We start from the raw sequence: 23,535 nt of genomic DNA on the forward strand, positions 1-23,535 counted from the left end.
GTATTCAATTGTGTTTTTCGATTTGGTGAGCACAAGTGTACACAATTTTTATCAGGTCTCAAAAAAGTTGTTTTTCTGTATTATATCCATACGACATACGACACCATAGTTGAGTGAAGAACCAAGTGCGCACGCGCAAACTCACATACGCCAGGGGTCGCCCATTGTCTGTGTAAGGTATGTGGGTGATTATGAGGTGTCGTTAAACGACCGCGGTACCGCAGGTTCGACTTTTGAAGTCCCTCCGTTCGAACTCCTTCTCTTCCTTCCTCCATGATGACACTCATCAGGGCACTTTGTTTATGAGACCTATACTCCTTTTACATAGTACAATGTAATGGTTTACAAGTTGCTGTGGGGATGTTAGCTCCATTTGTACCGTAATTATTACATTATTCAGTACTATCATAACTGTTGTTATTAATGTTTTTTCAAGTTGTGCAAATGGAAATAAACCAAACAAACAAACAAATTTGGTTGTGAAGCTCCATTGGGACAAAGTGGCTCATTTAAAAACGTTTTGATTTTTTTTCTTTTCTCCAATCTCAGCAAATCCAGATTTTATTGAGTGAAATAACCTGTGTGCTTGAGGTGAATAACTTTGACCGTCCAGCTTTTGCCATTTACACCGCCAAGCGTGTGCTAGAACGCCGCCCCGTCAAACTGAGGGTAGGCAACGAAAAAGAGCTCCAAGAATGGGTGAGTTGTTAAACAGTCTCTCAACTCATTATTATTGATTATTAAAAAACATTCGAACTTGGCAGCCAGGGGCTGATTTGTGTATAAAATTACAGATTATAAGAAAATATATATACCATTTTTAAAATTACAGCAAAACATTAAGAAATATAAAAATATTTATTTAAGTACAATTTCAAGAATACAAGATTTCCAAAGACAAATACAAAAATACTGTCCACTGGGAAGGGATAACATACTTCTTGCTGCATAAACTCTGATAAGTGCTTCTATAAATTTAATATTTTTTAAAAGATCACAAATAGAAGCACGATAAAACTCAGTCAAATTAAATAGTACATGTATAACTCGTAACTCCTAACTGCCATTGTTTTAACAGGTGGGCAATTCCAGCATTATGGACATTACATTTTAAACAGTTTTCAGAAGCTCAAAAGCTCAGCAAACACATCTGCCAAATTTGTATCTAAAATCTTTCGTTACCACATCATAGTAGTCCGTATGGAGAGCATACACTGTGAATTCCAGTCTGTATCTCTTATTTAGTTATTAGATATTACTAATTAATGCTGCCGTTACGGACATTACATTTTTCAGACTTGAAGCCATTTGACAACCCTTTACATTTGGACAAACGTCTGTGAGTTTTGGGTTCCCATCAATGTATTTTTGGTACCAAAATAGTACCAAATAGTCAATTAGATACTGTGTAAAAGATGTGGAGGTACATTTGACAGAATTTGTCGCGTTGGTCTCTATACAGTAGCACAAAATATGGCGTTAGGGACAACACATTTGGAGCGTTTTATACTTTACACTTTAGACCTCTGGTTTCTTTCAGTAGCTGAAAAAGTGTTGAAATGATGCGATTTTTATACTTTCTTCACTTAATCATCAAATATAGACTGTCTTCATTGAGTTTCAGTTGAATACTAAGCTTTTATACAAATTCGTTTATCACCTTGATGTATCATTTTCTTCTGAATTACCCAGGTGTCAACCATCAGTCTTGCCTGTTGTGAGAGTAGAGGTATCACAGGTCCACCCTCGCCAAGAGCTGCTTGGTTTATCACATGTAGAGGTGACATCTTTGTGTATGATACCTTGCCAAATATGGAGACTGCCCCATCATCTCTTATGTAAGTAGACTGGCAATTGAGAAAATAGAATTATACTGTTTGTAAACTGCATACCAACCAAAAAGGACGTTTGGTATAAATGCAAACAAATAGTAAACAGCCTGACCTTGCCACCCTAGCAGAGTCTTTCTAAATATCACGTCATATCACGTGGGTCCGATCAGTATGTTAAATACAAATAAAGAACTTGATAAAGCGCCTTTTCCCAAGGATACAAAGCGCAAACGAGAAAGAAGGAACTTAATGGCTGAAGAGGTAAGTTTATAAGTTCTTTCTGAACTGAGAAAGTGAGATGGAATTCCTGAGAGGTTGTGGCAGATCATTCCAGAGATACTAAATGCTTAGGTACTAAATTCAGAAACAATAACATACACATAAATACTTCTTCAGGTTCTGGAGGCAGATCGGAGGTCACATGACCAGGATAGAGGCGTGTCCAGCGGGCGTGGTATGGGGACTGGGCATGGACAACACCCCATGGGTCTACACTGGAGCGTATGGTGGAGGTCTGTTTAAAGGTGAATACACACAGCACTGAATAGATTTTTAAAACCCTTTCATACAGCATATATGTGACCTGCTACGTGAAAATGAGTCAGATGTCGCCCAATGCATTATTAAGTTATGGACAGTTTAAAGTTGAGAAGAAAAAAAAAAGAAAAAAAAACAATTTAATTTTGTTTTACTTTTTAAGATCTTTATTTGCATGAGAAACACTTATTCATAAAGCTATGAATACAACAATTTTTTGATCATACTTATGTCTAATTTGTATCCTTTCGTGCGCAATGGTAGGTTAAAACATCACTTTACTTGTAATTTGTTTTTCAGAAAAAATGATGATGGGCTAATTTCAAACGGGATTTACTCAGCAACGCGACACTCCCCAAAGCTTAGACATATACCAAATTACTGCTGCTGGTGTGTTCTTTCCAGCCATGCGTACAACTCAATTCTTGAAATTGTCAACATCTGACTCATTTTGCACGTAGCGAGTCACATATTTTAGTGATAAATTGATCTTGTGAATATATTAACTGTTGACTTGACTCCCCAGGGGGCTGAGATGGTTTAAGGAATGAGATGCATGGACCAGTGACATGGGGTAGTAGTGTCAGGAGCGCTTTGATATGCCCTTCAGGCTGTGATGAAGCATTATATAAAAATAAATTATTATTATTATTACAAATGACAACCCAACTCAAAACTGGTCACAGTAAAATATCATCCTCAAGAGTCCTCTTCACTACTCTGAAAACTGTTGGGCTGGCGATCTGTATTTTTTTACCTTACAATTATTTGTCTGAAGGCTAGCGACTGGTCAGCACATGAAAGAGTTCAATCGTAAAGTGTGCTCAAGAAAGTTCATCTATAAATTTTCTCCTGAATAAGTATATGTTTCCATTCCCTAACTTGATTATGATTTTGTATTGGGACCAACTTCTCTGCTTTGTGTTGTTTGTAATAGACCCCCTTTATGCGATGCCACTCGCTCAGAGAAGTCAAAAGGATTGATTGGCATCATTTATTTCCTATGTTTACTGGCACGACAGACCATAACATGACCTACCAGGCTTTTGGTTAAAGGATTTGGGTACTTTTTCAAAATGTCCATAGATTTACATTAAACTTACAGGGTTTGAAGATAATAATAGTGGAAAGCTTCCCTTCAAATCTTACTTACTGAGGTGCTGTAGTTTTTAAGAAATGAGTAAAACAATGTCATGAAAATGTGTTTGTAAATGATTAAAATAATTTTCGTCTCATGACATTGTTTTACTCATTTCCCCAAAACTACAGCACCTCAGCACGTAGTATTTTTAGGGAAGCTTTCTACTATCATTATCTTCAAACTGTGTAAGTTTAGTGTAAATCTGTGGACATTGTGTTTTTTGTCCTACAAAAGTTACATAACCCCTTTAAGGGGAAATTTCTCTTTCTGCAAATCAAGTATTGTACCTATGAACACAAGCATACCGTATTTCATATTGATGATAATTTGTTGTGGTTGTTTAAGGTGGATGCAGTAGCGGCAATGGTATTGGAACCCAGACTGATCATAAATACGTGTGTATCTATGAAAACCAACGCTGGAACCCTATTCTGGGATTCTCTGATAGGTAAGCTTATTGTATGGAACTATTAGACTAAAGTCGTGGTAGACTTTTTCTTCTGCTGCCTTGCAGAAAGTTACTGTGACTGGCTTTGGTGTAGTTCGATTCTACCCTGCATACACACCTGGACTTATATTCGCAACATTTTCATAGCGTTCAACATATTGAACTTATTAGCGGCCCCGTTAAGTTACTGTGGTTGCGCAGAAGTCTTCCGCACCCTTTTTCGACCTGTTAGTTTTAATGTTACGGTAAGTTGACATGGAGGTCAGTTTGCCATGCATCCCCATAATTGGATGAAAATTGTCCAGAGACATGGCTTTTATAGTTTCTTTGGGTTTCACAATTCAATGATGAGTATTGAGCATCATTTTTTAAATCAGTGTGGTAAGACACTTCTCTAGAATTGCAAAGGTCGTGGGTTCGCATCCGATCAAGTGATATGCCTGTGATTTTTTTCACAGAGTATAAATACAGTGCTAACACACAGTGTACATGTACATGGTTTAACAAATTAACATCATTTTTGTGTTAACCTTGTTTTATTTTGCCTTTCCCTTTATCCCTACCAGGGCCTTTCCCATTAATGAAACGGGGTGGACTGATGAGGCGGGCAAAATAGAATGTTCCAAAGAAGCAGTAAACCCCCCTACCAGGCACTGGCAATGGGTGAGTCCTAAAAACTTACATTGCACATGACTCTCTGCGATTTTAAAGGCAGTGGTAAGACACTATTGGTAATTACTCAAAATAACTTTTAGCATAAAACCTTACTTGGTAACGAGTAATGGGGAGAGGTTGATAGTATAAAACACTGTGAGAAACAGCTCCCTCTGGCGTGTCTGGAGTGATGTAGTTTTTGAGAAAGAAGTAATTTTCCATGAATTTGATTTTGAGACCTCAGATTTAGAATTTGAGGTCTCGAAATCAAGCATCTGATAGCACACAACTTCGTGTGACCATGGTGTGACATGGGTGATTTTTTCTTTCATTTATATCTCAGAACTTCGAAGACTGATTGAGCTCAAATTTTTACAGGTTTGTAATTTTATGCATATGTTGAGATACACCAATTGTGAAGACTAGTTTGACACTTGCCAATAGTGTCCACTGTCTTTAATTTGGATGCTAGAGTGTCATAGCCGAGTGGAAAACAGCATCGAATTCAAGTTCTGGTGGTTAAGTCACCAGAGCGTGGGTTTGAATCCCGGTTGTGACATTTGTGTCCTTGAATAAGATACTTTAGAATAGTTGCTTCTCTTCACCCAGGGGTATAAATGGGTACCTGCGAGGGTAGAGGTTGATATTGTGAATGAAAAAACCTTTGGAGCGCCATGGCAGCTCGGGGCTGTTTCCAAGATTAAAGGGATGTTATGTGCCCAATGACCAGGGCACTAATGTAAAGCACATTGATACGGTTATTATGAATAGCGCTATATAAGAAAGGTAATAATAATAGTTATAGTGGCCATTTGTAATGCGCCATGTCTATCTCTAAAAGACATTCCTGGCACATTAGAGAAGCAGACGCAAGTGGGCCTACAATGATTTAAAAAGATTAACATTTAAGCACAAAAATAGGTTTTAAAATAAGTTTGGAAGCTGGTATAAGTAGTGACTTATTGGAGATTTTATTTATTTTTTTTTTTTTGGGGGGGGGGAGTTCGTTCCATGGTGATGGGCCAGAGTGTGAAAAGGATCGGGTTCCCCATGAGAAGTGTGTGCTTGGAATGTGAAGAAGGTTGGTGTTGAATGATCTGAGCTGCCTAAAACAAAGGAAGTAGCACTACATGTGCCTTTGTTTGGTTGGTTATTTGTTCAACTTGATTGTTTGCTTTTGTTTGTGTGTTACAGATAACGGAATGGAGGATAGATTTTACTGTGCATGGTAGTACTGACAATGCAGGCTGGCAATATGCCAAAGACCATAAGAGGTAATAACTGTACAATCACTATCAAAAGAAATTGTACTACACGATTATTCATGATTTGGACTAAGATATAACAATATTAGATATAATCTCCAAATAATTGGAAAATTCTAAATGCTAAGGTGACATGAAGTTAGGCAATGGACACTATTGATAATTACTCAAAATAGTTATTAGCATAGCAACGGAGAGCCTTTGATAGTATTATATATTGTGAGAAACTGATCCCTCTGAAATAACATAGTTTTAGAGAAAGAGGTACTTTCTCACTCAAATATTTGAATCTAATAAATGACATGAACCACTTCAGGCCCGGAGCCTTTTTTAAAGGCAGTGGACACTATTGGTAAATACTCAAAATAACTTTTAACATAAAACCTTTCTTGGTGACGAGTAATGGGGAGAGGTTGATGGTATAAAACATTGTGAGAAACGGCACCCTCTGAAGTGCCATAGTTTTTGAGAAAGAAGTAATTTTCCACGAATTTGATTTCAAGACCTCAGATTTAGAACTTGAGGTCTCGAAATCAACCATCAAAACGCACACAAGTTTGTGTGACAAGGGTGTTTTTTTTCTTACATTATTATCGTGCAAGTTCGATGACCGATTGAGCTCAAATTTTCACAGGTTTTTTTTTTTATGCATATGTTGAAGGCTAGTCTTTAACAATTACCAATAGTGTCCACTGCCTTTAAGCATCTGAAAGCAAATTTTGTGCCACAAACTCTGGAACCTACCCCTTCTCTAATAGTGATAAGTGTAACTTGGTCCCTTTATGTATGTTACACAACACACAGGACCTAGAGCTTTATTATCTGAAGGACACAGTAATAGTGGTTAAGTGCTTGCTTTTAAAGGACTCAAGTGTCTGGGACGCAAACCCACACTGGTAATTAGAAACTCCAGTGCTCTTAACCACTCAGCCACAGTCTTGTCTCCCGGAATCTGAAAATCTACCCCACCGTAGTAGAATATATAGCAAGACAGTTCTCTAAAGAACAAAATCTACCTGGCAAGTAGACACACACATTGGTGTCACCGCAAAACCGAACGTGTATTGATACCTCACCATACAATGCCTCGAGTCCTATAATCTTGTTTCATTTATAATATTTATTATTCTGTTTCAGTCGGAAGGGTTATCACAAAGACAAACGATGGAATGACTATGCTCGAAGGAGACGCTGGATCAGGTACAATATTTTGTGAACCATTTAAAAAGTCACAATGAGCTTTCCCCAGTCGTTCAATGTATCTCAACCATGCAAAGTTTTAAATTCAATAAATGAAACGAAAAGGAATGAAGTGAAAACAGTCTTAACACTATCCCAGATGCACTGGATCGTCAACAATACTCCCCCATTGTTTGATTTCTTACAGAAAGTGCCAGTTACTAACCACAGGCCCTTGGCAAGAGCTACAAAACCTGTCTCTGATTGACGTATCCATGCAACCTGATGTAGATGAGATGTGGGTCCGACCTATTGTACTTTGGGCCATCAGCTCAAATGGTGATGTAGTAACGAGACTAGAGGTCACCAGACACTGTCCAGAGGTAAGAGGTCAAAGTTCATTTTTGAAGGGGTGTGATTTTTCTGTTTTTAACCAGATATCTGTTTTTTGAAACCTCAAAAATTAAACATTAAATAATTTGTTTAAATATTTTTGTTTTTATATTTAACTACTGAGATCAACTTCATAATTCAAAAAAACCATATAGAACACCCCAGTTTGCATAGTATAATGCTTTCAAAACCAAAGATAAATTAATATAAGCAGGCTTTGCACTCTAAAAAGAAATTCTAAAAAGCTAGCCGATATTGTTGTGTTCTGGCCCTGTGAACAAGCAAGCATACTGGACTCGAGCTCTGATGTTTCTGACCATTAGAGTGTGGGTTCGAGTCCTGGTCTTGATCCTTAAGCAAGACACTCAAACATTGTTGCTTGTCCTATGGATGAGATGTTAAGCCAATGGTCACTCATGTTGTGGAATACACATAAAAGAACCTAGTACACTCGTCGTTAAGATAATGGGTTTGCCGCAGTGTTTTTAATTTCATGTTGCTGCCTCACCTGATCATTCTCATTACGGCACAGTTTACAAGATAAAAAATTGCTTTAAAACTTTGAGCGTTATTTTTTTTATTCAAACAGGGTCATAGCTGGATCCATATTCCAAGTGATCAGCCATTTCAATCTATCTCCGTCGGGGGGAATTATCGCGTCTGGGCCGTCGCTAAGGACGGCTCTGCGTTCTTCCGCAACGGGATCCATGCTCAGAATCCAACAGGTTTGTACATTGTTTCATTTTTGATCAATTCGTAATCAATAGGTTTAGCTGTATGACCTTCAGATGGGACGTAAAGCCGTTGGTCCCATGTGTTTTGTAATGCACGAAAAATAACCCGGTGCACTTATCGAAAATAGAAGGGGTACACCCCAGTGTAAATAATACACTTTTATTTTGATTGGTTGCATATTGCACAACAGTACCTTTTAAATCATTACATGGTGCTATTTAAAAGGAGTAGATATCACAATTCAAACGAAGTCCCACATCCCTTGCAGGAAATACTGTATGTAACAGCACCTTCTGCGTCACTAAGTGATGGATGTGCTATATATAAAAGCCACCATTATTGTTATTATTTTTATTATTATTATTATTATTATTTTTGATAGGTGATACTTGGTTCCACATTGCACTACCAGCGATAGCTCCTCTAATACAGATATCATGTGGAGCTACATCAGTCTGGGCTATAGACAGTCAGAGTAAGTCACTTCTATCAATCCTAGTAGGGTTGAAAATGTTACAGGTGTATTCCTTTAAAGGCACTGGACCAATGAGTAATAAGCATATTCGGAGTTCCAGCTGCGCATGTCTGTTACTGCTGACAACGCAATTTGTTGCTCTCTAGTGACCTTTTGACAATACCCGTGGGTATTGTCAAAAGGTCACTGGAAAGCAACAAATTGCGTTGTCAGCAGTAACAGACATGCGCAGCTGGAACTCCGAATAGGCTTATTGTCAAAGACCAGTCTTCTCACTTGGTGTATCCCAACATCTGCATAAAATAACAAACCTGTGAACATTTTGGCTCAATTGGTCATCTAAGTTGCATGAGAATAATGACAGAAAAAAACCCTTGTTGCACAAGTTTGTGTGCTTTCAAATGCCTAAAAAAAGGCTTCAGGCCTGAAGTTTATCGCTTTATTATTTGAGTGAGAAGTTACCTCTTTCTCAAAAACTACGTTACTTCAGAGGGAGCCCTTTCTCACAATATTTTATACAATCAACAGCTCTCCATTGCTCGTTACCAAGTAATGTTTTTATGCTAACAATTTGTTTGAGTAATTATCAAACGTGTCCAGTGCCTTTAACCGGCAGGAGCCAATGCGCAACTCTCAGTAGGATACCTCTGTGGCGTTACCGCAAATCGCATAATCTCATGAAAACCATTGGGTTGGAAAATTGGACTTGCTTTTCAACAGTGCCGTTATACCTTCTCTTATAATCCATTAAGAAATACATTCACTCATTGGGTGAACTCCCTGTGGGGTTGTACTCGATTTCATTCAGCCCCTGGGTAGTTAGAGTCAACATAGCGGCTTACCGTATTCATATTAGATACATCATCAAGTAATATGTGAAGTCATATGAGTCACGGAGACTCGGATATGATTTGCATTGAGCGTGACTTGCTAACAAGCTGCTATGCTATTAAAGTGGTGAACTGCAGTTACATCTTAAAAAATAACAAAAAAATAGTAATAAAAAAGAAAAATTAAATGTTGGTGCCCCTCAACATATGCATAAAATAATAAACCTGTGAAAATTTTAGCTCAATCGATCATTGAAGTTGCGAGATAATAATGAAAGAAGAAACACCCTTGTCATATGAAGTTGTGTGCTTTTAGATGCTTGATTTCGAGACCTCAAATTCTAAATCTGAGGTCTGGAAATCAAATTCGTGGAAAATTACTTCTTTCTTGAAAACTACATCACTTCAGAGGGAGCCGCTTCTCACAATGTTTTATACTATCAACCTCTCCCTATTACTCGTTACCAAGTAAGGTTTTATGCTAATAATTATTTTGAGTAATTACCAATAGTGTCCACTGCCTTTAAGACTATTCTTATCTTGAGTTAGGACGAGTTACAGGACTGGTCCGAACTCTTTGTGAAATGGACCCCTGACATTTTTACGTTACATGTCAGGAGTACCGTGCTTCTCCTCAATGAACCCAAGTCTCGACACTCCTGGGATGACAGGTCATTTTCTTCAGCTGCACCATGCATCTTGAACTCTCTACTACATAATCTTAGATCTTGTCTTTTTACCACAAAATTCAAAACATGTCACAGGTTTTCCAGGAATAAGGAGCCAAAACTCAATGTGACCAAGGAGCCAAAACTCAATTTGACCATGGATAAAAAAAACTCAATTTGACCATGGAGCTAAAACTCAATTTGACCAAGGAGCCAAAACTACAACTGACCTTGGAGCCAAAACTCTATTTGACCAAGGAGAAAAAAACTCAAATTGACCATGGAGCCCACTCTTAAAGGCAGTGGACACTATTGGTAATTGTCAAAGACCAGTCTTCTCCCTTGGTGTATCTCAACATATGCATAAAATAACTAACCTGTGAAAATTTGAGCTCAATCGGTCATCGAAGTTGTGAGATAACAATGAAAGAAAAAAACACCCTTGTCACACGAAGTTGTGTGCATTTAGATGGTTGATTTCGAGACCTCAAGTTCTAAATCTGAGGTCTCAAAATCAAATTCGTGGAAAATTACTTCTTTCTCAAAAACTATGGCACTTCAGAGGGAGCCGTTTCTCACAATGTTTTACACCATCAAACTCTCTCCATTACTCCTCACCAAGAAAGGTTTTATGCTAATAATTATTTTGAGTAATTACCAATAGTGTCCACTGCCTTTAATTTAACCTTGGAGCCAAAACTCAATTTGACCTTTGAGCCTCTCTTTAACATGGTGATCCAGCTGGAGTCTCTTAACTTAGAAACATCCTTAAATCGAACTTGCCTTTGTTTTCTTCACCTATTATCAGTGAATTTGTGGTATCGTGAGAACATCACACCCACCTTTCCTGAGGGAACTCGCTGGATACTCGTCAGCAACAAGGTCAGGAAAGTTTCTGTTGGACCCGAAGATCAGGTAATCATTTAGATGCTTTTGTTTTTATTGTGGATGCCTTTAGACAAATCTGAGTGACAATGCTCAGAACGACACATTGTACAGACTTGTCTTACAGTTGCATAAACATTAGAGGTCAGTATCTTTTGGGGAAGTGAATGCATCACAAAACTCAGTTTGACTTTGGAGCCAAAACTCAATATGTTTTAAATGCACAATGATATAAACATAAATAAACATTATAGTACAGAAAGAAATAGAAAATGCAGATAATTATACTCAATTTCACCTATTTTGTTGGCGCATGTAGAGTATATTTGTTACAAACTGCCAACGAAGGGCAGTTTTAAGAGTTAATAGATATAAAACTGAAGATTCAAATAAATGCATGTACCGTGCATTATGTACATGTACATTTGTGTATGTTATGAGCAGTATTGATGATTGTGCCTGTGGTCTGGTGCCTGCCTCCCTCGCGATAAAGAAACCCCTATTGGAAATCTTGTGGAAACACCTGTTCAACACGTACCGTACCATGAATGATAAGCTCACATGTGTGTGTAACCATCGGGGTGACTTGAAACATCTTAATGCTTCTTCCTGTCAACACTACCTGCCGAGCCAGCCCATTCGGCGCCGACCTCACGACTCAACGTTTCCAAATTACCAGATCATCAAAACCCCTCGTACCGGGCCTGCTGTGTGTCCAACATACCCCCTCGCTCTGTTGGGACTTCCGCCAGAAATAGGAGCTGATTAGGTTAATTTCCTTGATAACACAACAATCAAATTAATACACTATTGAGATGTTCCTGTGGTTTCCCCCGTGAATTAATAGCCTTGTTTGACAAACTAGAGCGTGTGCTGGTTTCCCCCCTCCCCCCTCCTTTTGTCGGGAGTATCTGAGCCGATTTTAGAATCCAGTTTAGCGAGTGATTGATGTTGGGGTAATTATGGGTTTATTGGATACAAGCGACGCAATTTAGTTTGTTCTTAATCATTCAATGTATCATTCCCTATGAGTAGCTTGGGAAGGATATGTACGTTGGTTATCCACATGATGGGTTTATTGAGGGCTCTGTGGTGACCAAAGTTTAGGTAATTTTCTTTCCTGATCGTGACTTTGGAATTTTTCACTCACTGGAGCCATCCAACAAGAGGGGAAAAGCTCCTAATAGAATCATTCCAAATTGTCCTACTTCATTGCCTTACTACCAATAAATTCTCAAAAAAAAATTGTGGGTTTCATAAATACGTGTAAATCTCTTTTAAAACAAATTATGTTATTGATGTCTGTATTACAGATCCTCAATCCCACTTCTTTCCATTAAAAGGATACAGAATAAAAGCCATGAAATTTGTTGAAATGATTAAGCAGCTCAATGAAGTTGGGACCAGACCATGAGTAGACAGTGGCCACATATGAAGTCAGTGGCAGTGCACGGTGTCTATACATCATCATCATTATGCATCATCGTTGGTTATGAGTGGGATTTTCCTGATTTTGTCTTGGAAGCTATTCTTATCACTAATAAAACCGAACAAACAAATCGTTTATCTGATTCAGAGAGTAATTGGCATGGGATTAACCAGAACATAGAACATACATGTAGGACGGCGTTATGGTAAACAGAAGACAGTCTTTGGGTTGATTCTATAATTTCCTATGTGGTGCTTAATGTTAAGGCTAATTTAGCCTGCCACACACTGGTGAATGTGTTGTATCAGGGACGACTTTCATACAAGCAGTGGGTTATATTAAATGCCTGACGTGGATTATAACAGCATTGTGGACTCAGACATGGGATATGTTTCATGTCACCCTTTTTTTATGTGGCTTAAAGACACTGGACACTATTGGTAATTACTACAAATAATTTTTAGCATAAAAACTTACTTGGTAACAAGCAATGGAAAGCTGTTGATAGTATAAAATATTGTGGGAAACGACTTCCTCTGAAGTACATGTAGCGTAGTTTTCGAGAAAGAAGTTATTTTCCACCAATTTGATTTTGAGACCTCAGAATTAGATTTTGAGGCCCAGAAACCAATCATCTGAAAGCACACAACTTTGTGTGCAAGGGTGTTTTTTTTCTTCCATTATTATCTCGCAACTTCGAAGGCCATTTGAGTTCAAAATTTCACAGGTTTGTTATTTTGTGCATATGTTGAGATACACCAAGTGAGAATACTGGTCTTCGACAGTTACCAATAGTGTCCAGTGCCTTTAAAGGGTTTCAAGATCAAGTTTGTGGCCATGACTTGAATCCCTACTCATTGTGAAACAAGATGTATGTAATATAATTTACCTATAGGAGGTTCAGGTTCATTAATCATCAAGTTTTTGAGAGAAAAAAGATGAGAGTCACAGAGCCATGTTTTCAAGAGAGTCGGAAAATTTGCTAAACATGCTAAAATAATGTTCATCTCATCAGGACAAACATACTTTTGTGTGTGAAATTGTTGTACTCATTTTTCAAAAACACCTCGTCGAGTAATAAGCTTTCTTACATCATTACAGGTAAACATCTACTTTAATGTATAAATCTAGATGATAGATAGAAAGATAGATAGATAAAAGGTTTATTGACAATAGCCATCACAGCATAAAAAACTGAATTGCAACTATGATACAATATTTTAAAAAGATTAAAAGGACATCATTAAGAGAACAACAATTTATATACAAAAATTATTACATAAAATTCATTATAAATTCATAATTCATTATAAATATAAAAGCAAAAGGGGGAGTAAAATTAAACAGCAACCACACACCTTTGGCAAGACACACACCACACCAGCACACACAAAAAGGAACAAAAACGCACGTACACACTTGAACTAAACAAAAAACAGCATTTTACAAGAACTCTGTGTTTTTTTGTCGTACAAATTACCCAAACCCTTTAAATTACATGTACAATGTAAAGAAGATTCTTGCCTGCACATGGATCAGACTCGATGACTGTACATTTGAAGTCACATTTTAGATGACATTGCTGTAATGGTTTGATTAAGGCAAAAAGAACATTTGATTAAGCTCTGATTGATTACTCATGAACACATGTGGGTTGTTTTATATGTGTGGTTAGTGAAAAGTATAAAGCACTCATCACTGTTTTCAAGTATTACTGTCTACAGTATTTATACGGGATGTGATGCATTGCATGGTGAGGTATCAATATTATAAGTTATCACACAAGCGCGAGTGGAATACGGAAAAATATAGCGCTTCTGCGTCCCATATCCAACGGGGCCGATAGCCGAGTTGGGTATGGGATGCAGACGCGCTATATTTTCCGTATTTCCACAAGCGCGCGTGTGATAACGTATTTATCTTCAAGCCAACTTGGCGCGTGACATAGAACACACAAGATGCATGGTAGTGATATAAGCCGTGCAATATAGGTTTTTATCACCACTCCATTCTGCCAATCTGATTGGAGGATTAGCGCGTACTTGAAGATAAATTTGGTTTGTGACATCATGTGTGTGTCTACTTGCTAGGTAGATTTTAATTTTTTTACAGAAGTGTCTTGCTTTATATTCTACTACCGTGGAGTAGATTTTCTGGAGACTTCAAAGTTCTGAAAAGAACTGTTTTGCTTTTTAACTACTTTGTGGAATGGACAAAATTGGCTTGGACTACTACATGAGCTTATAGGCCATGTCAACTTTGTTTACAATAAGTGTGACCTTGTGCATTCTTTGAGTATTCTGGCAGGCACAATACTGCACAGGTCATATGAGAAAGTTTACATTTTGTGTCATAATTTCCACATAAATCCAAGAATTATGAAAGTAAAAGCTGGAAAAGTTTTGAGATGTGCCCCCTTTCATCATATCAAAAGTTGATAAAAAATAGACAGTGCAATCTCCGTACAATATAAGATTTTATTATTTTTTCTATTAGGATGTGTACAAATGGTGCCTGCAGGAAGTCCAGGCTCTGTGGCTCTTTTGTAAACATGTGATGTCACAGGTCACATCGTCTATATGATCATTATTAACTGTATTTACATGGAGTGAGTTCTTAATGGTCTCAACGCTTGTTCTAGTCATTGTCAGGAGACTGTATTTACTTGTATGGGGAAAGTTTTTAAGGTTGACTGTGACCTGTGTAATTCAGCACATGATATCAAACTTCAGGCTTTCATAATTCATCTATCATTCAAAACCATACATAAAGATGATATTGAATGGTCAGACAGTAGGAGGGTTGACTTTGTCCTGTGTAATGCACCACATGATATCAAACTGCAGACTTTCATAATTCATCTTTCATTCAAAACCATACATAAAGATGATATTGAATGGTCAGAGAGTAGGAGGGTTGACTGTGACCTGTATAATTCACCACATGATATCAAACTGCAGGCTTTTATTATTCATCTATCATTCAAAACCATACATAAAGATGATATTGAATGGTCAGAGAGTAGGAGGGTTGACTGTGACCTGTATAATTCACCACATGATATCAAACTGCAGGCTTTCATTATTCATCTATCATTCAAAACCATACATAAAGATGAAATTGAATGGTCAGACAGTAGGAGGGTTGACTTTGTCCTGTGTAATTCACCACATGATATCCTTGCAGACTTTCATAATTCATCTATCATTCAAAACCATACATAAAGATGATATTGAATGGTCAGAGAGTAGGAGGGTTGACTGTGACCTGTATAATTCACCACATGATATCAAACTGCAGGCTTTTATAGGTCATCTATCATTAAAACCATACATAAAGATGATATTGAATTGTCAGACAGTAGGAGGGTTACTTCAAGTCGGTGCAATTATATGTACACTAGCATAAAGATGAAAATAAACCCTCAAATCTCATGAGAAAATGGAAGTTCTTAGCCAGTCTTAATATTCAAATGTGATTGTTTTAGTTCCTAATCATTTCTTTCCTCCAACAGGTTTGGATAATCGCTGATGAGTCAAATGGCTCGAGGGGTGTAATATGCCGGCGAGAGGGTATCACGCTCAAAAGACCCACAGGCACGTCCTGGGACAAGGGAGCAGGGGTAAGTGCAGGATGTTAGAGATACACCTCATTGCTGTCACTGAGATTGTTTTTCTTATCCATACAAAATCTCTCAAAATGCGATACTAATTTGGTCTCTTTTCTATTTATTCGTTATGTTATCTTATACTTTAAAACCTCGTATTGACTTGACTGGTTACGAGTAAATCAATTATGGACAAATAAACAATACAAGAAATTACTAGAATGGGATTTGAACCCACAATCATCAGGAATCGTAAATCTGTATTTCAGAACGACTTTCAAGTAATAAACCACAAGCGTACTTGACTGGTTTTGAATTGTGGGCAATTAAAACAAATTATGACTGGAACGAGATTTGAACCTGCAATTTTTTTTGCACTGGTTCTCTACCAACTAAGCTATCTGGCACTGTTTTGACTGGAGGCACCAGTCAAGGGATCGAGCCTGTTTCTACTGGTTAACCTGGGAAAGTAGCAGTGATGGGGTCACCATGAGGGGATGTGACTTTTTCTTTTTAAATATCAAATAATAAACAACAAGGGAAACTGACTGGACTTGTAAATATATTTTGGGAGTGTGGTCAGTGCGATGTGATTGACTGGTCAATGGTCATTTTATTTGTTACCGTTTGTCATGTGTGTAGCAGGCCTTGAATTTAATCACTAAAAGGGCAAGGTCATTTTGATTTTTTGCGAAGGACTCTTGAATTGGAAAATCGTGAAGTCTATGGGAAAGGGCACTTCCATTGGAAAGGAAAATCTTTATGTCTATGAGAAGGGGCACGTCTTTTGGAAAATCTTAAAGTCTATGGGAAACTTTTGAAAGGGCACCAAGACCAGGGCCCAATTTCATGGCTCTGCTTACCGTAAGCGCAGAATCGGCGCTTACGGAAGCAGGGAATTCTGTGCTTACGGCAAGCATATTTCACGGGTTAGCGGCGAATTTTGGCTTCTGTGCGTGCGTACTCCCCGTTACTAGGCATTCTAGGCTTACAAGGCTAGCGCAGAAATTCGGCACTTGCACGTAAGCAGGGAATCGTGATCCTAAGCGCAGAGTTTGGCGGTAAGCAGAGCCATGAAATTGGGCCCAGGGCTCGATTTCACAAAGCAATAAAATCCATCATAAGACAAATGTTCAGTATCACCATAGTGATTTGCACTGTGACATCACACTTTACTAAGCAACTACGACTGATTTGCAGTAACGATCAATTTTAGCTCTTTGTGAAATCGGCCCCAGGGCAACGAAGACCATGGCTTCCGTGGCCTCTGTGTGATTCCAGACCTGGTACATGCTCCATATCTTGTTTACAGTGGAAATAAACTTTGCCTCTGATTTTGGCACTTAAAGGAACACGTTGCCTTGGATCGGACGAGTTGGTCTATAATAAGCGTTTGAAACCGTGTGTTATGAAATGCATATGGGTAGAAAGATGTTTTAAAAGCAGAATATAATGGTCCACACAAGTATCACTCAAAATTGCACAGTTTTCCTTTTACGTCGCGAACTAACACGGTCGGCCATTTATGGGAGTAAAAAATTTGACTCCCATAAATGGCCGACCGTGTTGACGAGGTAAACAGAAAACCACGCAATTTCGAGGCATATTTGTGTAGATCATTGTATTCTACTTTTTCAACATCTTTCTACCAATATGCATTCAAACAAATGGTCACAAATGCTTTTCAAAGACCAACTCGACCGATCCAAGGCAACGTGTTCCTTTAAGTGAGAAACCGAGACCACAGCCTGACAGCAATGGAGCTTACTCTCACGCACAGTGCACTCTAGGGCATTGGCCAACTTAGCCAAATTATCTAAAATAAACAAACCGCCAGAATTGATCATACTTGATCCATTGATGGATCAATCGCGATCGTTTTTTTTTCTTCAAAGTTGTTCCTGTCCCGCGACGATTGACAGATTCAGGAAACTGATGCCGCTGATGATATCAGGAAGACAATTCATTATTTGTAAATGATTGGTATCCTTATGGTGACCAGTGACTCGATACAAATATGTGGCTAGATTTAATGGTACTGACGTGTTTTGTTTTTCAAAACTTCCGGCCTGTGCGCAGATGTGTATTCGCAGCGCACAGGATCAGCCAATGAACTTTGACCTCTAGGCAATGTCATAATGCATATTGGAGATTGCCTTGAACTGGTTGCCTGTAAACTTTCGCATGTGACATGGCCTTTAGGTTAACTAATGCACAAACGTATGCCAGATTTGTAGTCCGACTGGGGGCTACCAGGTACCAGTGCATATGCCAGGACTTAATGATATACACCTATAGGACAACTCATCTTCCAATCTAACCCATTCATTAGCAAAGTCGTTTGTGACATTTTTCCCCCTTTACAGATGGATATAAAGGACATTGTTGTCCGAGCGTGTTCTCAAAGGTCAACTGAGGTCATATGCAAGTAAGATCAGAGCTGCTGCACTTAACATTGCCTAACGCTGCACTATAACATGTACTCTTACTGTGCAAATCATTGTTTGTCAGCACATCAACACAAGCTGTGTCGTATATAATGTGTTTGTAGTGTTTGATTAGAAAACAAAACTAAAAGGAAATGTGTAACTTTGGTGTTCAACAGCCGTCCAAAGCACTTGCTTTTATATTCAAATTATTTCAATTTAAAAAGGGAATAACAGTATGATCAAACACATTTTTCATTGAAATATGAATTGATTTTGACATTGAATCCTTTGAAATTAACAATTTCATAAGTAGAAAAAACCTGTAATTTCAATAAGAACAAAAACAAATATTGGTCAGCCCTCTTTATTTCTCACTTACGTGCCATTTTTAGACATCTGAAGGCATACAAAATTTTGTTTCAAGGGTGTTTTTTCTTTCATTATTCTCTTGCAACTTTGATGACCAATTGAGTCCAAATGTTCACAGATTTGTTATATATGTTGGGATACACCAAGTGAGAAAATGTTGACAATTACCAACGGTGACCATAGCTTTAAGAAATAGGCGGGATACCAGTGTTACACATTCCCTATTGGTTTGCAGTGAACTAACCTACTTACTCAAATCTTCATGGTGACCAGTTTCTGAACTCAAACCAGGGTTAAAGACGTATCTGACATATCCAGGGTTTCGTCTGGCATTCTGCTCTGCACATTCGCTTCACAATGTAGACCTACAAAATAAAAAAAATAAAATTTAAGTGAATTTAAAACACTGCATGTTGGGAGTATAATCAGGTGAGGTTACCGGTAGCACTATGTTCAGAAAAAGGTTGGTTGACAGCTCTACGTTTTGATCAGTAGGCTCTGATCGTCTTTAGGGGAATGCTGTTTTTAATGTGTCAATGTTTTTTACTGTATGCGAGCATTTGAATTATCCTTTTTGGGATCTAATAAAGAGTAATTGTATTGTATTGTATTGTATTGGCTGGCTGCAGTTGCTAGATGCTGCTTTAAAGAACTGCCTTGGAGATTAACTGGTAGTTATGTTTGCAAAGGGGAAAGCAAGAACATGATTAGCTGGGCTTAGCTCAGTCCCAGCTCAGGCCTACACGCTTCACCGAGCTAATCCGAGCTTATCATTTCCTGGCAGGCAAGATAGTACACGGGTCATATATTGGAAAGTTTACATTCTGCGTCAAAATTTTTCCCATAAATTCAAGGGTTGGACAAAATAAGGACTAAACAAGTTTTGAGATGTGCCCACTTTCTTCATATAAAAATATATTTTACACAAAAAGACAAATTAAATACCGAGCTGAGTGCAAATCTAGCAAGTCAGGCCGATTTCACAACGAGCAAAGATCGATCTGAACTGGAAAACAAAGTGTGATGTCACAATACAAATCACCATGGTAATACTGACAATTTTTCTTACAATGAATCTTATTGTTTTGAGAAAATCGGCCTGTTGCAGGTGGTGTGATTTACATCTGCTACGCTAACTTAATATCCCTGGTTGTTACACAAACTTAACCATATTACTCCCTTAAGTGATTTACTTTGGATCCTTCCTCACTCCAACAAAATTTAACACCTTGTGGTGGATAGGATTTGAAACTTTGCATGGTGGAAAAATGGTAACACCATGTAATGATAATCTTTTAATGAGTCGGGTGGTTCTGAAAAGAATGGTAGGTTTATACTCGACATTTCGATCAGTATGCTCAGCTGATCGTCGTCTGGATAAAGCTTTTCTTCAGAAGACGATCAGAGCATGGAGGTGATCAGAGCATACTGATCGAAACGTCGAGTTGAAACCAACAGTTCTTTTTTAGAACCACCCTAACTCAGTTACATAGAGATTATCATTACATGGTGTTACCGCAAACCATTACTGCAACCTCACAACCATGGGCAGCTCGCCGTATCACGCTAGCTCTGCTTACGTCTCTAACCCCTGGGAGGGAAGCTCCGATCCAGGTCTTTGATCATATACGCGCAAAATATGGTTCGGCGTCTTCAAAAAGCTCCATCTGCCAAAGCGCGTGCAAATAAAGATGTACGCATTCACTTTTTTGTCATGCAACACTATATTGTCAATATAGTAGAGATCAATGCACGGTGCAAGTTTACATTCACGATATGTATTCTACAACTTTCCACACAGCGCATCAAGCCTGTGCGCGACTAACGCCCAACACAGAGTGGATCAACCACAGGACTAATTGCAATATCCCATATATTTGGATATTTTGGAGTTACACTTCCAGGGGTTATGATCGAGCAAGGCATGCTGGGAAAAAATGGCGCGGCGAGATCGATCACCCCTGGGAACGAGGTTGCCATTACTGTACCTTGTGGGAGCTCAAAACCCAGACTGCTGGTCTCTGATTACAGTGGTGTGCCTTGAATCAAGCAAGTCACTGCAGTTGGATTTTGAAGGGTTGGGGCTACTATGGTTAAACTTTCCACAGAACTTTCTGAACTACCGGGAATAGTTACAATTCTTAGAAGTTGATCAGACACCGTAACCGCATATGCAGGTCACCTCCATAGAGTTATATATAAGAACTAGAGAGCGAACTGGCCGTTATACGCCGTTCCAGCATGTGCGCATGCGGCCATTTTCTAAGTTGACAAAACAGCATCGCACAGCGTGTGTTTGTGCGGCCATTTTGTAAGTTGACAAAACAACATCACGTAGCATACAATAAACACAAACTCCAACGTGTACTTAATAATCACAGAGCTTACAGAATGGCGCGCTTGTCTCTTTGCGGTCCCGTCGCGTTTGTGCAAGCAGATGGTCACCTCCTAGTCGTTCAGATAGCCTCATTTCTTGAGGGTTACTTTGCACTGCAGGGGGTCAACTGAACCAAAAGCACCTAATAAATACCGATTGTAAATTTGTTTATGTTTTTAGAAACACTCAATTTTTTTTCACGAAACTGGTTTGAAAAAAAAAAAAATTGGGTTGTGATCTCAACAGTGAATTATTATATTTTTCTTGGGTGGAACCCTTAAAAAATTAGCGCATGGATGTGGTGTTTCCTTCAGCAAACATTAAGCCTTCAAAGTATTGTGGTGTGAATGGGGCAGATAACCAGACGATTTATGGTATGGTGGACACTGTGTAGGATACACTGTGCCATAAAAAGAGTGATGAATTCGTTTTTGAAATTCTCGTTTTTTTTTAAGTCAACAACCTGACAAACTGCACCTTTAAATCAATTTATTGATTGAATGAGTTGATTTATAAGATGTTGCTGTGAAACCCAGTGAATGTATCGGTCTTTTATAGTTAGGTAATACTCATAAATCATAGTTAACTAATGCACTGCGTCAGCCATGCAGCTACACAAGAACATCATTTCTATGTGTCCTGTTTAGTTGTTTCGTCCAGCTTATTATTTTTGCAGGCTTTCTTCTACTGTAAAGCGATGTGCTTAAAAAGTATGTTTTCAATCAGTGTGTATTAGAGTAGACTAACTTTATGTTGTCATAGTGTAAATGTAGCTGGTTTGTGGTATAGAGAGATAAAATCATGTGTCAAAACTTTCATTAACCAAAGTGACCTGATTCTGTGTCTGTGTTATATCTCTCGTCATACTCTTTGCAGGGATAAGTATTTAAACAAAGACAGATTGCAGTCAACTGTCTTAAAAGGGGTCATTCAGACACAGTACTAAAGTCGGTTTCAAGCATGTTTTAATCATTTGGTTTTAATTTTGTGTGTCTGAACGCTCTGAAAACTTTAATAAATCGGTTGGCGTGGGTGGTTCGACTCTAAACCACTTCAGGTTTATCTTTTAGCACAGTGTGTGGACAGAATAAAAACCACTACATCCGAGCTCATACCATGTTGCAGTTATGGTTTCCCATAACTGCAACATAGTTGTTCCCATAACTGCAACATGGTTGTATCTTTGTGCAAGTTATGCACATGAACAAAACCACAGTCAGGAATATGCTGTTCTGCACACATCTTTCGGAACACAGTGAGTTGTTGTTGGTGGTGATGGGATGAATATACGCAAGTAAAGTACTCATGCATCGTACTAACCTTAAATACACCTTCATCTTTTGAAAATTATGCCCAGTCACGAATATTTAATCACATGCACATTATTCAAACCACATTTTAGTTCTTATTGGTGCGGGCGTTGTGGTATCAGTAGATACATTAGCTAATTATTACTAATAAGGGAATAAAAGAGTGTCGACAAGTTCTTAAAATGGCTGCTTAAATCCAGCATGGTCATGGCTGTGTGATAAAGGACCGATTGTCTTTATCGCACGGCCATGAACCTGTGAATTTGTCAGAGTATGAAAAAGCAGGTAACATAAACAAACTGATGTTTTGAAGGTGTTATATACACATATAAAGAGGTTTGTGGTAGCATGTTGTGAACTTGTCATAAAAAAGAGCAGGTAGCATAAATAACCCTTCTTTTTTTAAAGTCACTTTGTAAGTTTTTGTCTGCAAAGAAAACGGCAGATAGAAAAACAATGTTTTTGTCTTTTTGTTCAGATATCATAATTCATGTAGAAAACATCCCACCTGAAGATATGTCTGTGATATTTGCATCTCTAGGTATTGGAGATGTTTTCTGCCAGGAAGTTTAGAAATCCTAAGACCTCCCTATAAAATGATTTCCATACCAAGAGTCGTTTCATTTTTTTTTCTGATTCTCTTTATTTTTTCTGCAGGGAGGGGTCAAACACTTGACGATAAGGGCATGTGCAAAGGAAAGGTCACCAGAGGTCAAGATGGATGACATAGCTCAAGCCACAGTACAGGGTCAGACAGAGATTACAGATGAACTCTTCAAACCCTACACTAGCTCTAGAGACAACGTGCTTTGCTGACTGAAATAAGAAATCATACCTTCAAATGTTATATGTTTACCACTAAGCTTGAACGAGATACACTGAGTTGACTGAAATTACAAATAGGATCTTAAAGGAACACGTTGCCTTGGATCGGACGAGTTGGTCTATAAAAAAGCGTTTGAAACCGTTTGT

At 38.2% G+C, this 23,535-nt stretch overlaps 1 protein-coding gene across 2 annotated transcripts in view; it reads left to right on the plus strand.

Moving 5' to 3' along the window:
- LOC117292925 (tectonin beta-propeller repeat-containing protein 1-like) overlaps positions 1-23,535 on the plus strand; it is a 33,813-nt gene extending 10,278 nt beyond the window's left edge. Inside the window, exons 12-25 of one of the 2 annotated variants that reach the window (XM_033775100.1) lie at positions 550-699; positions 1,693-1,838; positions 2,229-2,356; positions 3,856-3,958; positions 4,525-4,621; positions 5,807-5,886; positions 7,015-7,077; positions 7,265-7,439; positions 8,039-8,174; positions 8,567-8,659; positions 10,966-11,072; positions 15,986-16,093; positions 18,445-18,506; positions 23,221-23,323. In XM_033775100.1, coding sequence (XP_033630991.1) covers positions 550-699; positions 1,693-1,838; positions 2,229-2,356; positions 3,856-3,958; positions 4,525-4,621; positions 5,807-5,886; positions 7,015-7,077; positions 7,265-7,439; positions 8,039-8,174; positions 8,567-8,659; positions 10,966-11,072; positions 15,986-16,093; positions 18,445-18,506; positions 23,221-23,239 — 1,467 coding nt within the window. In that variant the 3' untranslated portion in view covers positions 23,240-23,323. Of the gene's footprint in view, positions 1-549; positions 700-1,692; positions 1,839-2,228; positions 2,357-3,855; positions 3,959-4,524; positions 4,622-5,806; positions 5,887-7,014; positions 7,078-7,264; positions 7,440-8,038; positions 8,175-8,566; positions 8,660-10,965; positions 11,073-15,985; positions 16,094-18,444; positions 18,507-23,220 lie in introns of both variants that reach the window. The other variant, XM_033775099.1, reaches the window with a different exon arrangement.

The sequence above is a fragment of the Asterias rubens genome, chromosome 7 (genome assembly GCF_902459465.1).
Source record: "Asterias rubens chromosome 7, eAstRub1.3, whole genome shotgun sequence".
Lineage (NCBI taxonomy): Eukaryota > Metazoa > Echinodermata > Asteroidea > Forcipulatida > Asteriidae > Asterias > Asterias rubens.